The following is a 16,751-nucleotide window of genomic DNA, read 5'->3' on the forward strand; positions in this document are numbered from 1 at the left end:
TACAAAGGCGGAGTCTGGCCCTTCTCCCCCGATTGCTCAGTTTGGCCAGGCGGACAGCTCAAGGAAGAGTCTTGGCGGTTCCAAACTTCTTTCATTGAAGAATGATGGAGGCCACTGTGTTCTTGCGGACTTTCAATGCTGCAGACATTTTCTGGTTCCCTTCCCCAGATCTGTGCCTTGACACAATCCTGTCTCGGAGCTCTACGGACAATTCCGTCGAACTCATGGCTTGGTTTTTGATCTGACATGCACTGTCAACTGTGGGACCTTATATAGACAGGTGTGTGCCTTTCCAAATCATGTCCAATTGAATTTACCACAGGTGGACCAACCAAGTTCTAGAAATAGCTCAAGGATGATCAATGGAAACAGGATGCACCTGAGCTTAAGTTTGAGTCTCATAGCAAAGGGCATGACTTTTTTCTCCCCAATTTCTTGGTATCCAATTGGAAGTTACAGTCAAGTCTCATCGCTGCAACTCCCGTACGGACTCGGGAGAGGCGAAGTTCGAGAACCGTGCGCCCTCCGAAACACAATCCAACCAAGCCACACTGCTTCTTGACACAATGCCCACTTACACCAATGTGTCAGAGTGCGCAATGAGACAAAGACATCCCTGCCGGCCAACTCTCCCCTAACCCGGGCGACGCTGGGCCAAGTGTGCGCCGCCCCATGGGTCTCCTGGCGCGCGGTCGGCGACAGAGCCTGGACTCAAACCCAGAATCTCTAGTGGCACAGCTAGCACTGCGATGCAGTACCTTAGACCACTGGACCACTCGGGAGGCCAGGGTATGAATACTTATGTAAATAAGGTATTTCTGTTTTTTAAAAACCTGTTTTCACTTTGTCATTATGGGGTATTGTTTGTAGATTGATGAGGAAAAAAATGTAATTGAATACATTTTAGAATAAGGCTGTAACATGTGGGAAAAGGAAAGGGTCTGAACACTTTACGAATGCACTGTATATCCTCCTCCCTCTTCTCAAAAACAAGTTGACATGAACCTCAGGTCACCTTCTTCCTTTAACACTAGGGGGAGCAGTCTCACATGTCCGCTCCCCCTGGGGGCTAGCGTTTGATCACCACCTGCTCGTAGGGCCCAGCCCCAACCCTGAAAGAGAACACCAGACATAAACACGTGTTATCTCACCAGCCAAAACTCACACAAACAAGTGAAAGGGCATTACTGAAAAACTCTTCACGACCAACAAACACAGTCTATTAATCAAATATTCTTTAACTATCGATTGGCACTCGTGCAGTTAAAAAAAAAAGGTGAAATATCAGTGACAGTGCCTGTTGTGTCATTCTATTTCTATGTAGTCACCCACTTCTGATGCATTAGGTAATGATGTCACCAACCTGGTGTGTTGGCTGCCCAGCGCCGTGCTTCCACCAGGACCAACAAACAGCTTGAGCCCCTCCTCTGTAACACGCACAAACAAGTAAGTTACTGTCAATCAACGCAAGGTCGCCGCGCTGCGAAAATTGCTTAGGAACCAACACAGCAATCTAAAAATAAGTGGTTATTGACAAGAGTATTATTCACAATGAGAAAGAGGCATGGCATAGAGGGACTTTGCTTTAGCAGCAAATAACTAGAAATGTGTTACTTGAAAATGACAAATACAGTAATCTGTTAACCCATTAGCCTAATCCAAGTCTAAACCAGGGGAGGGGGTTTCTACTAAACTATAATGAATTGTTTTAAGAAGGTCATACCAAGGATCATTTTGCTATTTGATTTCGAATTTTAAGACCCCTTGATGTATCGAAAAAATACAATTATTTTATGGAAAATCTGATTTGGCCTTACTGCCATTAGCCCATACAAACGCAGTGAATAACAGATTCACTACATGGAACAGAGAGACCCACCCCCAAGAAAAATCTAAAGGAAGTTTGTTCTGAAGTGTCTGTCCTATATGTGAGAGATGTTATATATATATATATATACACATACATACATACATACATACATACATACATACACACAACCTTTCAAAAGTTTGGGGTCACTTAGAAATGTCCTTGGTTTTGAAAGAAAAGCACATTTTTTGTCTATTAAAATAACATCAAATTGATCAGAAATACAGTGTAGACATTGTTAATGTTGTAAGTGACTATTGTAGCTGGAAAAGGCAGATTTTTTATGGAATATCTACATAGACGAATAGAAGCCTATTATCAGCAACCATCGCTCCTGTGTTCCAATGGCACATTGTGTTAGCTAATCCAAGTTAATCATTTTAAAAGGCTAATTGATCATTAGAAAACCCTTTTGCAATTATGTTAGCACAGCTGAAAACTGTTGTTCTGATTAAAGAAGCAATACAACTGGCCTTTTTCAGACTATTTGAGTATCTGGAGCATCAGCATTTGTGGGTTCGATTACAGGCTCAAAATGGCCAGAAACGAAGACATTTCTTCTGAAACTCCTCAGTCTATTCTTGTTCTGAGAAAGATCTCGTACAACGCTGTGTAATACTCCCTTCACAGAACAGAGCGAACTGGCTCTAACCAGAATATAAAGAGGAGTGGGAGGCCCCGGTGCACAGCGGAGCAAGAGGACAAGTACATTAGAGTGTCTCCTTTGAGAAACAGACGCCTCACAAGTCCTCAACTGGCAGCTTCATTAAATAGTACCCGCAAAACACCAGTCTCAACGTCAACAGTGAAGAGGCGACTCCGGGATGCTGGCCTCTTCACTGTTGACGTTGAGACTGGTGCTGAGAAAAGGAGAGTGTACCGTCTAGCCATACTCCCAAGTACTTGTATGAGGCGACTACCTTAAGCTCGCTAAACCTTCAGAGGTAATAATAACACCTCTGGGGAGAGGGGCATTCTTCTTACCAAACCACATGACCTTTGTTTTGGAGATGTTCAGAATAAGGTTAAGGGGCAGAGAAAGCTTGTTGGACGCTAAGAATGCTTTGTTGTAGAGCATTTAACACAAAATCCGGGGAGGGGCCAGCTGAGAATAAGACTGTATTATCTGCATATAAATGGATGAGAGCTTCCTACTGCCTGAGCTATGTTGTTGATGTAAATTGAGAAGAGTCTGGGGCCTAGGATCGAGCCTTGGGGTAAACCCTTGGTGACAGGCAGTGGCTGAGACAGCAGATGTTCTGACTTTATACACTGCACTCTTTGAGAGAGGTAGTTAGCAAACCAGGCCAAAGACCCCTCAGAGACACCAATACGCCTTAGCTGGGCCACAAGAATGGAGTGGCCTACCATATCAAAGCTTAGGCCAAGTAGCAGCACAACATTGCTTGGAATCAAGGGCAATGGTGACATCATTGAGGACTTTTAAGGTTGCAGTGAGACATCCATAACCTGAGCGGAAACCAGATTGCATACCAGAGAGAATACTATAGACATCAAGAAAGCCAGTCATTTGATTATTGACAAGTTTTTCCAACACTTTTGATAAACAGGGCAAAAAGGAAATATACCTATAACAGTTAGGATCAGCCTGATCTCCCCGTTTAAATAAAGGACGAACAGTGGCTGCCTTCCAAGCAATGGGAACCTCCCCAGAGAGGAGAGGGGTTAAAAAGGTCAGAGATAGGCTTGGCGATGATAGGGGCTGCAACCTTACTGAAGAAAGGATCTAAACCATCTGACCATGTTTTTTGGGGTCCAGTTTAAGGAACTCCTTTAACACCTCAGACTCAGTGACCGCCTGCAGGGAGAAACTTTGTAGCAGGGGAAAAAGAGGGAGGAGCATCTGGGCTAGTCGCATTAGAAGGGCTGGGAGATGAGGAAATGTTGGATGGGCAAGGAGGCATGGCTGAGTCAAATAGGAATCCTGACTTAATGAAGTGCTGTTTAAAGAGCTCAGCCATGTGCTTCTTGTCAGTAACAACCGCATCAAAATTAAGGGACATGGGCAGCTGTGAGGAGGAGGGTTTATTCTCCAGGTCTAACATTTTCCAGAACTTCTTGGGGTTAGACCCACAGAGAGAACTGATCCTTAAAGTAACTAACTTTGGCCTTCCGGATAGCCTGAGCGCACTTATTTCTCATTTGTCATGTGCTGTGCCTTTCGCCAAATGCAATTCTTGAGGTGGAGTAACTCTGCAAGATCATGGTCAAACCAGGGGCTGAACCTGTTTTTAATTCTCATTTTCTTTATGGGGGCGTCTTTGTTAACAATCACATTGAAAATAACAAAAAAGAAGGTTCAAGTGTCTTCAGAGGGGATGAAGCTGATTCTATATCAATTTACAGAGGCCAGGTCATGAAGGAAGGCTTGCTCATTAAAAAGTTTTTTAGCAAGCGTCTATGACAAATCGGGACAGGAGGTTTTACTGAGCAGCCATTACGAACACAGGCTGTAAAGCAGTGATCACTAAGGTCATTACAGAAAACACCAAACTGATACCTATCAGGATTATTTGTGAGGGTAACATCGAGGAGAGTAGCCTTTTCTGGGTGTTTGGAGTCATACCTTGTGGGATTGGTAATAATCTGAGAAAGATTTAGGGAGTCCCATTGCTTTAGGACTTGGTTAGGTGGTTTAAGCATGTCCCAGTTTAGGTCACCTAGCAGGACAAATTCAGACTTAGTGTAAGGGGCCAGGAGAGAGCTTAGGGCAGGTAGGGTACAGGCTGATGCTGATGGAAGACGATAGCACCAAGCAACAGTCAACAAAGAGCTATTTGAATGTTTAATGCTTAAAACCAGCAAATCACATTGTTTGGGGACAGACTTGGTGGAGACAACCGAGCACTGAAGGTGATCATTGGTAAAGACTGCCAATCCCCCACTGAGCTAAGCCTAAGCCCATCCCTCTGAACTAAAGCCAGGGCTTGTGAGCGTACCCTCAGTGCTGGAGTCCAGTAGGCCGTGGCTGAAGTCCTGGCTCTGGAGGATCTTATCCACAATGTCGTCCGCATCCACCCGGGTAGCATCCACTCTCTTCAGCTGAGACTCCACTGAGTTCTGCTTCATCAGATGCCTAAGGCACACACACACGTAAGAAAAAAAAAAGCACTGGTGGATGAGATGGAAAGAAAGACTCCTATTGATTACATTGCGATACTCATCTCTGACCTTTCAACAAAGTATGTGAATATTACCTGCTCAGTCTCTCTGAGGCAGAGCTCTTTGCGGGGGTGGGGGGATGTTCAGGCACGGGGGGAGGTGACAGAGACCAGGGGTGTAGAGCGGGCCTCCTTCTCCCCCCTCTCAGTCCCCCGGTCCTCGCTGGGTTCAGGAATGCTTGCAATGCTTGTCGAGGCGGAGCCCGCTGAGGGGTTCCTCTTGTGCGTGAGCTCTGATAGGCTGGAAGAGCGCGAGTGACCTGTGCTGTAGCCTATGGGGAACAAGTTGGTAATGTTACCCTCCACACAACAGAGACAGCAACAAGAACCATAACTTTGACAGCAAGCTATAGCTTTTCAGACATTCATGCCTGCTGTTCATATCTTATTTAGTTCATGACACAAGTCATAGCCTTTTCTCATCCATATTTGGTTCAGACGAGGCGTGTAGCTACTAGCTACCTGAGACTTTGGACTGTTGGCTGGCGTAGCTGGATGTTCTAGAATGGCCACATGCTCCCAGTTCATCAGGAACAGATGCACACTTCCCTGGGGGCTCTGAGCAGGAGGGAACAGCAGTACAATATTTTGACAATGTCAATACACAACATTAGCACTAATGATTACCAGGGTTTAATCCTTGCAAATCAAAGTGTTATATGTACAGAGCCAGCGGGAGGTATGTGTGTGTTTGGGTGTGTGTTTGGGTGTGTGTGTGTGTGTGTGTGTGTGTGTGTGTGTGTGTGTGTGTGTGTGTGTGTGTGTGTGTGTGTGTGTGTGTGTACCTGGGACGGGGAGGCAGGGTGTTGGTGTGTGCGTGTCCCCTCCCTTCCTGTCTTCGTGGAGACACTCTGCCTCAGCCTGCTGAAGGCCCAGTTTCATGGCCGTGGACGGTGGCCTGCAGGGACATTGTCAGTTACATCAACTGCTTTCACTGACCCGATCACCTGCTTTACAAACAACACCATCTGTTCCAAACCTACTACTCCCTACCATGCATGGTTGTTGGTTGTGGCTGAATTGAATACATGTTAATGTAACATCTAAAGCCATAATGTGACCCATGGCTTTAGAACTGTATTTGTTTTGTGAATGTAAAGTTCTTCTGTGGAACTGGAACACATGAATCATATCCTATCAGAAGTGCTGATCTGTTAGCAAGAGGTTTTTATGAGCCCTATATCCGGTTAGCTGAGCTTCACGTTCATCTTTAATAACCCCACTTTCACAACACAGTCAACCACCAGGTCTCACTTCTTTTATTTTTCTTAGATGAACGGGTCTAACTCAAGATTGGAGAGGGGGTGGACTCAAATTACATACAAGAGACCAAATGATATACAAGAGACAGAGAGACAGTGAAAGTGAGGGAGAAGAAGAGAGTTGGAGAGAGACATTTAAAGAGAGACACTGGGAGGAGAGAAAGTTAGTCAAAGGCCCAGTGCAGTCAAAATTCTGTTCTAACTCAGCCTGTTTGCATGGGCGGAAGTTTCAGCTTGCCTGGTGGCGTCACCACATCAAATCTTATTTGTCACGTGCCAAATACAACAGGTGTAGACCTTACTGTGAAATGTTTACTTACAAGCCCTTAACCAACAATGCAGTTTTAAGAAAAATACGTGTCAAGTAAAAAAAACAACAACACAGCAGTAAAATAACAGTAGCGAGGCTATATACAGGGTGTTACGGTACAGAGTCAATGTGGAGGCTATATACAGGAGGTACCGGTACAGAGTCAATGTGGAGGCTATATACAGGAGGTACTGGTACAGAGTCAATGTGGAGGCTATATACAGGAGGTACTGGTACAGAGTCAATGTGGAGGCTATATACAGGGGGTACTGGTACAGAGTCAATGTGGAGGCTATATACAGGGAGTACTGGTACAGAGTCAATGTGGAGGATATATACAGGAGGTACCGGGTGGTAAATTGGTTAATAATAGACCAATTAAAATGTTTGTTATTTATTAGGATCCCCATTAGCGACAGCTAGTCTTAGTCTTACTGGTGTCCGACATAACAAAAAATACATTACAGACAAAATACTTTAAAACTAGCTGTTATTGGCAAATTTGTACGTTTCACCCTGCCTTCCACAGAGCTCTTACAATACTCCCAACACACACATTGTGTGTGAGTCACATTCTGTAGGAGGAAAGCTCAGTAAAAGACACTCTGTGGGGGACACCGAGGAGCACTGAGACACACCAGCACTTCATGATTGCATGAAAGCTTTCTCCCAGAATCTCTCCACTGTGTTAGCCAAGGCAACCCTCCCACACTCCAACATTCACTACATTAGTGAGGAGTGAGTCCATTTTCACCCCCTCCTCAATAGTAAAATTATACCTCAATACCGCTGAGTACAATGTCCGGAGTCTGCTTGTTTTCCATTCTGGCTTGTCCTCCTCTATGACTCTGTGCACTCAGTTACCCCACTGCCAGACACAGTATGTTTTTATTGTCTACTCTGAACGCTCAATAAAGGCTAATATAAAGTCTCTGTAAACGTTATATTCCATTCGGTTTCCTCCACTGTGGGAAACTGACAATAGATCGACGTGTTCTGAGAGAGAGTACAGGGGTGGTGCAGTAGAGTGTGATTCAGTGTGTGTGTTTGTTTACGTGTGTGTCCATAGTAAAGGCGCTGCCAGTAGTGTGTGGGCACGTCATGCTGAAATCAGTCGTTTCTAACAACAGAAGGCAGACAGAATCTGTGGGGAAGTTCTCTTACCATCACCTTTGCATATCTTAACAATAGAACTGTTGCTATTCATGTTCAACGGCAGAAGTTGGTTTGATTTGAGTCCACAAGTATAACTTGACTTTAAATTGTTTGTGTGGTGCTGAGGAAACTGTGCCAACGCTTGAACTTTTACAAACACGGGACGGCAATTAACCCCCTGTGTTTCTGTGACTGCGTTTCATAAAGCCACAGAGACAGCAGCAGTGTCTGGGTGTACTCAGAGACAGGATGCTGAATGCATATGTAGGTTGGTGGTTTGCTCTGTGTCTGTGGTCTGGCCAGATGCAGACTTCTGTCTGTCTGTCACATCAATGTTTCCTACTTACCTTTACTGAATAATGGGCCAAAACTGCATTCATTTCCGATATGCTAATCCTGCAGTTGTACCACTGATCCAAAATCAGTGAAGTCCTAAAAGCGTTTTGTGATGTAACCCACCAGAAGGCTTGAACAAAAACGGTAATGGAAGGTGCACTTACGTTTTAAAGCAGGGGTCCCCAGACATGAGCTGTGTACTAATGACAACCTGTGATAGAGGTGACAAAAACATGTCAGTCAAAAAAAGTGACAGCACGGCTCATACACATCCACAGGCCCTATGAAACAGGATGAAGTGATCCTAGACCTGTGTCCAAGTACAAATTCTACCCGAAGCATGTACAATATACATTCATGACACAGGTACTTCTCCAATATCACAGGCTCAGAGGTGCCCGTCTTCACGTACATCATTAGAATAACTAATCCTGAACTGTACGGAGTGGTATTACATACCCGTTAGGAACGGTTTACCCATACACATTAGTAAACATATGGTGACTAGGGGGTGGAGGAGCATGATAGCTAACCATGTGCTTACTTCCAATGTGTGCCAATACTTGGGTATGTTGACTATGACCCAATACTCTCACATGGTGCCCTTCCTGGTCTCCTCTCCCTCATGAACACTCATTAGTAACAGACTGGATAGCTGAAGTTGTGTAGGCTAATCAGTGTATTTCTTTCATCTATCCAGTCCTTTAAGAGCAGTGATCCCGGTGTAGACAAGTAGGGCTCCTCATAGAGTGATAGGACAGAGCCAAGTAGACTAGGGCAGAGGAGGACAGACTCAAGTGTCATACACACGTCCTATACAGTAGATGTTCTGGAGGCCTGTCTAACTGTACTGAAGTGTACCTTGAGTATAGAGTTGTCCTGTCTGGAGTTCTTGGTGTCGTAACCCTCTAGTAGGCATCGGCGCGTCGTTCTGCCAGAGCCAGCAAACTCTGACAGGTTCAGGTCAGCAAAACCCAGCTACAGAATAGAGAACAGATCTATTCAGGTTTATGGTAACCGCTTGGCAACAGAGCCTCAGTTCCATAGAGTTCCAATACAGAGCACTCTGTTTCTAACAATCACATCTGTAAGAAGCTATTCTAGTGGTCTTTAACCATTACATTTGTCAGCCGGTGATTGTCAAGCAAATAACTCACGGTAATTGACCTTTAACACATTTAGTACCTCCTGGCTTTCACACGTAGCTTACAAACCACTGATGTAGACCTTTGGAACATCTACATTTAAAAAAAAAGTCTAGTACATCCATATAATATAGCCTACACCTTCACAATAAACCCATTATTTATTTTAGACAGGTCTAAAGACGCATGATAAAAAAAACATACAGAATAGCATACTCGTGAGTTGTCCTTAGGTTCTGATGTGGCTATGCTAAATCTGTGGGCTACACTAGTTCATTTAGCAGGCAAGATTTGCTTACAACTCCGTGGCATTATTTTATGTCATTTTATAGCATAAAGAATAGAACTGAACAAATCTGAATAAAATATAAATATTTTCTCCAAATGATTTGAGGGAGTGCGCACATGCGGCTATTCTGTGTTGAGCGGTTAACAAAGAAATAGATACATTAATAACTCTAAATGAAGCATATAGGAGCAACTTTAGTTGTTCTACAAACGTCAGGCTATATGTTTTGATTTTTAATACATTGTAAGGCTGTATGATGCGACTAATGATTTGAAAAAAGTTGCTTGAAAAGGCATGAGCTCTGCTTTGTTTTTTTGTGCAGGCTGTACACACTTCATTAGTCTCTCATGAACAATTTGACAAGCACTTGATAATGCCTTGAATTTCACGGTGGCATCCCCTTTGTGGTCGTAATGCAACCTAAAAAAAAGTCCATGCCTTTTGCGGCTAGTGGCCATTGTCCCTTGGTCCAGAGCGCTGCGTTGTGCCCTTCTCCCTGAGTGCTGCGCACTCCGAATAGCCTCTCACTCACATCTCCATCACGTGATCGGATCTTTCTCACAGGCTACAAGTGAAGACAGACACATCGGGGACGCAACTGCGCACGTCCTTATCCAATTCCGAGGTGCATATTGAAGATATTGGAAGAACTGTCCACATTTACTTTGTCAGTCAACAAGATGAGTAGGCCTAACAAACAGCAAAACCACTAGCCTATGTCAATCTACAATCCCCCATAGTACAAAAGTTGACCTATTCTGTGAGAGAAATAAATATTCCAAACATAGTCTGGGACAGTTGTGGGATGCAATAAATCCCAAATTAATACAACCACTAGCATTAAAAACAACGTTTTTACACAATGTGGCTGCCGCAACAGATCAGAACTTTAGCTTAAAATGTTGATAAATTATTAGGCTATTTCTTCATATTATAAGCGCAGCAATGCTCACACGGCAGTACACTATAAGCGTGAATGTTCCATTAGCGGGAAAACACCATTATCAAAAGTAACTGCAAATGCATGTAATGGCAATTTCTTATGCTGGGTATCCTTCACAAGTAATAATATATAATTCACAAGTGATAGGCTAATATTGTCACTCAGACTATTCTTGATTTAATCTTGTACTAAATAATATATGTGTGAAATTTGTTTTGATTTAGAATGGACCATTATCATGCACCTGTCTCGAAACAGGGGCAGGGGAAAAATACATGTCATCTATGCACTTAAATAGCGAATGGAGGATGCTTTCCCCATGGTTAATTTTCATGCCAGCCATGTAGGCTGTACTCCTGTTTTAAAGACAAACAATGTGCTTAATATTAGGACAGTTGAGAAATAAATATATTAGGCCTAGTCTATAGAAAGCTGATGGGAGCCTCCTCTTTTTAGTAGAGGCCATCACTCTGTTTTCTCACGCAATTGCATAGCCTATTGAAATGTTGCGCAACATGCGCTCATGGGCTATTATGAGATGTTTGATTAGATTTTCGCACATTTGCAGTGATTAGAGGGACAAGAGTGCGGAAGCCATAAGACTGCTGAACAATTAATCAAATGGCCGCCCAGACTGTTTACAGTGACACTCCCCTCCCTTTTTTTTTTTTACCCTGCTGCTACTCGCTGTTTATCATCTACAGTATGCATAGTCACCTTACAAATGACCTCAACTAACCTGTATCCCCGCACATTGACTCGGTACCGGTACCCCCTGTAATAGCCTCACTATCGTTATGTCATTTTCTTGTGTTACTGACAAGTGATCGCCGGTGTGGCAGTAATATGGTCACCGCAACAGCCCTACTTTCAATGTACTTCCCTTTTAAGAATAAGTCATGCGGTAGTGACGTCATTCTTTAGTTATTGCCATATAAGGATTCATGACTGCTTAAGGACAGATAAGTGTTAAACAGCAATCACTAACCAAAGACGGAAGTTGGCAATAACAGGCTAACTATCCTCTTAACCTCACCTTTACATACAATGGACAAATTACTTTCAGGCGGTGAATGACTAACTATAATTTGCATTATAAGAATGTTCTGTTCTGTATTTACTTTAAAATGTCAGCATGCCAAGATGGTCATTGACTGAATTCAAAAGCAAAAAGATTACCTTGGCAAAGGTCTTTCCACCCTTCATTTCCTAAAATGATGAAAGAAATAGTTATCCATCAACCAAACAATCCTTATGTGTTCCAAGTACATCTCCACTTTCGATCTCAAAACACAGATTTTGTAGCAATAGTCTTAACAGTGATTGACATCCTGTAGTTGACCAAGTGGTAGACATATTTTAGCAGTAGACCTATTAGTATACATGTTCTTGTCATCAATTGAACTTGACATAGCATGCACATAACTTTGGCAGCATTGTTGTAGTGAGTCCTGTACCTTGCGCACAGACACCCGGCACACACAGGGGTCCAGTACTCCTGTCCCAGCGTTGGCACTCATCTTACACAGGAAGGAGAACCTCTTCCTCCAGCGCACACAGTTAGCCTGGACCTGCTCCCTGGAGAAGACACTAAGTTAGTAGCAGTACAACCAAAAAAACAGAACTGTGTGACAGTTGATTGGAATGTTTAGGTACACTACACTACACATTCATCCCTTGATCTGATTAATGGCTAAGATAAATCTAGGCTGTCAACAAAGAACACAGTCAATGAGAAGATCCTGTGTGCGACAGATGAGACATGGAACATAAAAGTCCATGCTCTTTCCCTTCCTATGGATTAGTCTCACATAGATGTAGGCTAGGCTAAGTGAATTATAGATTTTGAAATGTGATGGCAGTATTCTGCGCTTCTGGCCCCTCACAGTGACAGATGTAGGCTCCAGGAATGAAGAACACTATGCATTGGCTCTTTAGAGCAAGTGATATGTAAGGTGCTTCAGCATTAATGCAGGTGAAAAAAAAACAGTTGTATTCAAGCATGACTAAGTCGCTTTGGATAAAAGCATCTGCTGAATGGCATATATATGTACCATTCAAAAGTTTGGACACCTCCTCATTCAAGGGTTTTTCTTGATTTTTACTATTTTCTACATTGTAGAATAACAGTAAAGACATCAAATCTATGAAATAACACATATTGAATCAAGTAGTAACCAAAAAAAAAAAAAGTGTTAAATCCAAATATATTTTATATTCTTCAAAGTAGCCACTCTTTCTCTTGATTAGAGCTTTGCATTCTCTCAACCAGCTTCACCTGGAATGCTTTTCCAACAGTCTTGAAGGAGTTCCCACATAATGCTGAGCACTTGTTGGCTGCTTTTCCTTCACTCTGCAGTCCAACTCATCCCAAACTATCTCAATTGGGTTGAGGTTGGGTAATTGGAGAGGCCAGGTGATCTGATGCAGCACTCCATCACTCTGCTTCTTGGTCAAATAGCCCTTACACAGCCTGGAGGTGTGTTTTGGGTCATTATCCTGTTGAAAAACATTGATAGTCCCACTAAGCGCAAATCAGATGGGATGGCGTATCGCTTCAGAATGCTGTGGTAGCCATGCTGGTTAAGTGTGCCTTGAATTCTAAATAAAATCACCAACAGTGTCACCAGCAAAGCACCCCACACCACCACACCTCCTCCTCCTCCATGCTTCACGGGGGGAACCACACATGCGAAGATCATCTGTTCACCTACTCTGCGTCTCACAAACACACAGCGCTTGGAACCAAAAATCTCATATTTGGACTCATGAGACCAAAGGACAAATTTCCACCGGTCTAATGTCCTATGCTTGTGGTTCTTGGCCCAAGCAAGTCTTTTCTTCTTATTGGTGTCCTTTAGTAGTGGTTTCTTTGCGGCAATTCAACCACGAAGGCCTGATTCACGCAGTTTCATCTGAACAGGTGATGTTGAGATGTGTCTGTTACTTGAACTCTGAAGCATTTATTTGGGCTGCAATTTGAGGTGCACTTAACTCTAATGAACTTATCCTCTGCAGCAGAGGTAACTCTGGGTCTTCCTTTCCTGTGGCGGTCCTCATGAGAGCCAGTTTCATCATAGCGCTCGATGGCTTATTCAACTGCACTTGGAGAAACTCTTAACATTTTCTGGATTGACTGACCTTCATGTCTTAAAGTAATGATGGACTGTCAATTCTCTCATCTCCACAGAGGAACTCTGGAGCTCTGTCAGTGTGACCATCAGGTTCTTGGTCACCTCCCTGACCAAAGCCCGGGCAGCCAGCTCTAGGAAGAGTTTTGGGGGTTCCAAACTTCCATTTAAGAACGATGGAGGCCACTTTGTTCTTGGGGACCTTCAATGGTGCATAAATGTTTAGGTACCCTTCCCCAGATCTGTGCCTCGACACCATCCTGTCTTGGAGCTCTATGGACAACTCCTTCGACCTCATGGCCTGGTTTTGCTCTGACATGCACTGTGAACTGTGGGACCTTATATAGACAGGTGTGTGGCTTTCCTAATTATATGCAATCAATTGAATTTACCACAGGTGTACTCCAATCAAGTTGTAGAAACATCTCAAGGATGATCAATGGAAACAGGATGCAGCAGAGATCAATTTCGAGTCTCATAGCAAAGGGTCTGAATACTTATGTAAATAAGGTATTTCTGTTTGAACTTCTAAAAACCTGTTTTTGCTTTGTCATTATGGGGTAAGAATGTAATTTTTTAATCCATTTTCGAATAAGGCTGTAACGTAACAAAATGTGGAAAAAGTCAATGGGTCTAAATACTTTCTGAATTTACACACACAAAATTCTCAACTGGGTAACGGTTAGACTTCCCTCATAGAACATTAGAGAGTTCAAGGAGAGGTCGAACAGACATCGGCTGTCGACCAAAGCAGACAGGTATTCTAGTAAAAAGGCTTTTAAATAATCACATCACCCAGTGCTGCCTTTTCCATTCTTTCAACTCAATCACACATTCAGTTACTCTGAGGAGGCTAATGGCCTGTCTGTGTGTCTATGTGTGTTCGAATGAGCCTAAGGAAATGTATAATATTAATAAAGCAGCAAAAACATTTTCCTAAATAACAAGATACTCATTCAAAACCTCTTCACAGGTTAAAAATAACAAGACAATGGCTTGAGTAATGGCTAGGTACAGTATGGTACGTTTACATAATTGGACAAATGCAGGCAGTTACTCTGGGAATGCCAACCGAGTCAAACATTAGGAGCTAGCTTGTTGTGTCCACTACTTTCCAGAGACTGACTCATTTAAGTGCAGTCCTACTCGTGAGGTTGAGTGGGTTGACATGTGAATCTCTTAAAATACCACAAGGAACCGTTAGAGCTGTTCGATCGGTTCTCTCTAGGGAAAACAATAGTCTGTGTGTTCAACTGCCACGGACAAAGTCCTATCCTGAATTCTGAGGAAGGGGTGTTCCAGTGTCTAAACAGGAAGGAATGGTGAATGGGTAACATGAGAGAATTGAGTTAGACGCTGTTAACGTGACTAATCCAATCTAACTGATTTGAAACTAGTTTTTAGCCAATCTGTCCAGCCATCTCAATGGCTCTGGATCCTTGGAGAGCAAGTATTTATTGTTGCATCAACTGATGTTGAGTGGGATAATAAGGTTTTAGGAAATGTATGGGACACCCTTTAAAAAGTCTCATATGAAGGGGTTCTTGAAACATGTTACTTGTAAGAAAAATATACATTTTCCAGCAAAGTGTGTTTGTTATAGAGCTCACTATGCGAAAAATGTCCAAATATAAAATCTCCAAATTTACCATGAAAACAGGGTCGGATTGGGAATGAATGATTTCCAAGTTTTTGCAACTAGTGTGATCAATAAGACCCTAGCCAGTCTAAACTAGGAGATATTGGAATATCGGTTTTAACAAAATGATAAGCAAATACATTACTTTTCCTTGGCATTTCAGAGTGGAAAATGGAATCTAGCGGACGTTAAAACTTCTGGCAATTGAAGGTCAATATTAATGTTTTAAGGTAAGCTACATAAAAGGTGAGATATCACAGATCAAGCAAGCCTCACACGTCTAGCCATGTTTGACAGTGGGCTTCGTTGTGTCAATCACTCAGAACAATCAATCACAATCAGTCAAATCAACATGTCAGACGAATTACCATGGAAACTACATCAAAACAAGAAAGAGGGTAAAATAACATACCATTTGGAATACTAGGCTACTTATTGTATAACGTTAATAAATGAAAAGAGACATTGTTAGCTATTAACTTACACACAGCACACTATCCACATGCAGTCTTCATGACTAAGCTAACTAGCTAGCGGGTGAAGTTAGTTAGCTAACTATAGCTGTATCTGGCTAATGCCACTATTGCCAGCAGTAATCGCTCTCACCTCTGTATGTCGCTTAATAAAATAGGAAAGGCGTTTTCTTACCGAGAGGACTCTTCTGTAAATCCACGGTCTAGCAGTCGTACTTTGCAGAACAAGACCCCGTTAACAAAGGGAACTGAAGATAGTTCGTCCAACTCGAAATCGACCTTAAATTTGAATTTCTTTTTCTTCATCATAATGAACGACATTATGCTAAAGTAACTTGGTAAATCTGTCGGTCGCTAGCCAGACAGACGGTGCCTAATTATAATAGTATCTACAGCTAGCCAAAGCTTGAGCTTCTTGACTGTCACTTCTCCCAGTTGCCACTGACTGTCTGAGGTGATTTGACGTTGAGTGGAAGTACTATACACCCCCTTACCTATATCTGGGGTTGATGAATAACAGAGCGACCCTAACTAGTTCACGGCGCAGTGAGTGTTACCACTAACGCGGTAAGCGACCATTTGAGAGGAGGCGTTCCAGTGCATGTTCAAACAATGCAAGCAACAAGGGTGGAGTTAGGGTAGTCTATCCTGTTACACTTCTAGGACCGGCTACTGCCAAATAAAGTAACCATAGGACATCAAATCACATTTTATTGGTCACATACACATGGTTAGCAGATGTTATTGCGAGTGTAGCGAAATGCTTAAGCGTGTAGATCCTACAGTGCAGCAATATCTAACAAATAATCTAACAATTCCACAACAGCTACCTAATACACACAAATCTAAGTAAAGGAATGGAATAAGAATATATACATATAAGTACTGATGAGCAATGACAGAGCGGCATAGACAAGATGCAATAGATGGTATAAAATACAGTATACACATATGAGATGAGTAATGCAAGATATGTAAACATTATTAAAGTGACTAGTGATCAATTTATAAAAATT

At 42.7% G+C, this 16,751-nt stretch overlaps 1 protein-coding gene across 1 annotated transcript; it reads right to left on the minus strand.

The window, feature by feature from the left end:
- Window positions 1-205: 205 nt before the first annotated feature.
- On the minus strand, window positions 206-16,335 carry LOC106600567 (protein FAM102B-like). The gene is given in 12 exon segments (XM_014192025.2): window positions 206-1,112; window positions 1,364-1,427; window positions 4,831-4,967; window positions 5,089-5,145; window positions 5,147-5,324; window positions 5,515-5,610; window positions 5,838-5,950; window positions 8,280-8,326; window positions 8,977-9,093; window positions 11,672-11,701; window positions 11,950-12,070; window positions 15,911-16,335. Coding segments are annotated over 12 exon segments (1,149 nt in total). The 5' UTR covers window positions 16,057-16,335; the 3' UTR covers window positions 206-1,069.
- Between the last annotated feature and the right edge of the window lie 416 nt (window positions 16,336-16,751).

Source organism: Salmo salar, chromosome ssa03 (assembly GCF_905237065.1).
Source record: "Salmo salar chromosome ssa03, Ssal_v3.1, whole genome shotgun sequence".
NCBI classification, from domain to species: Eukaryota; Metazoa; Chordata; class Actinopteri; order Salmoniformes; family Salmonidae; genus Salmo; species Salmo salar.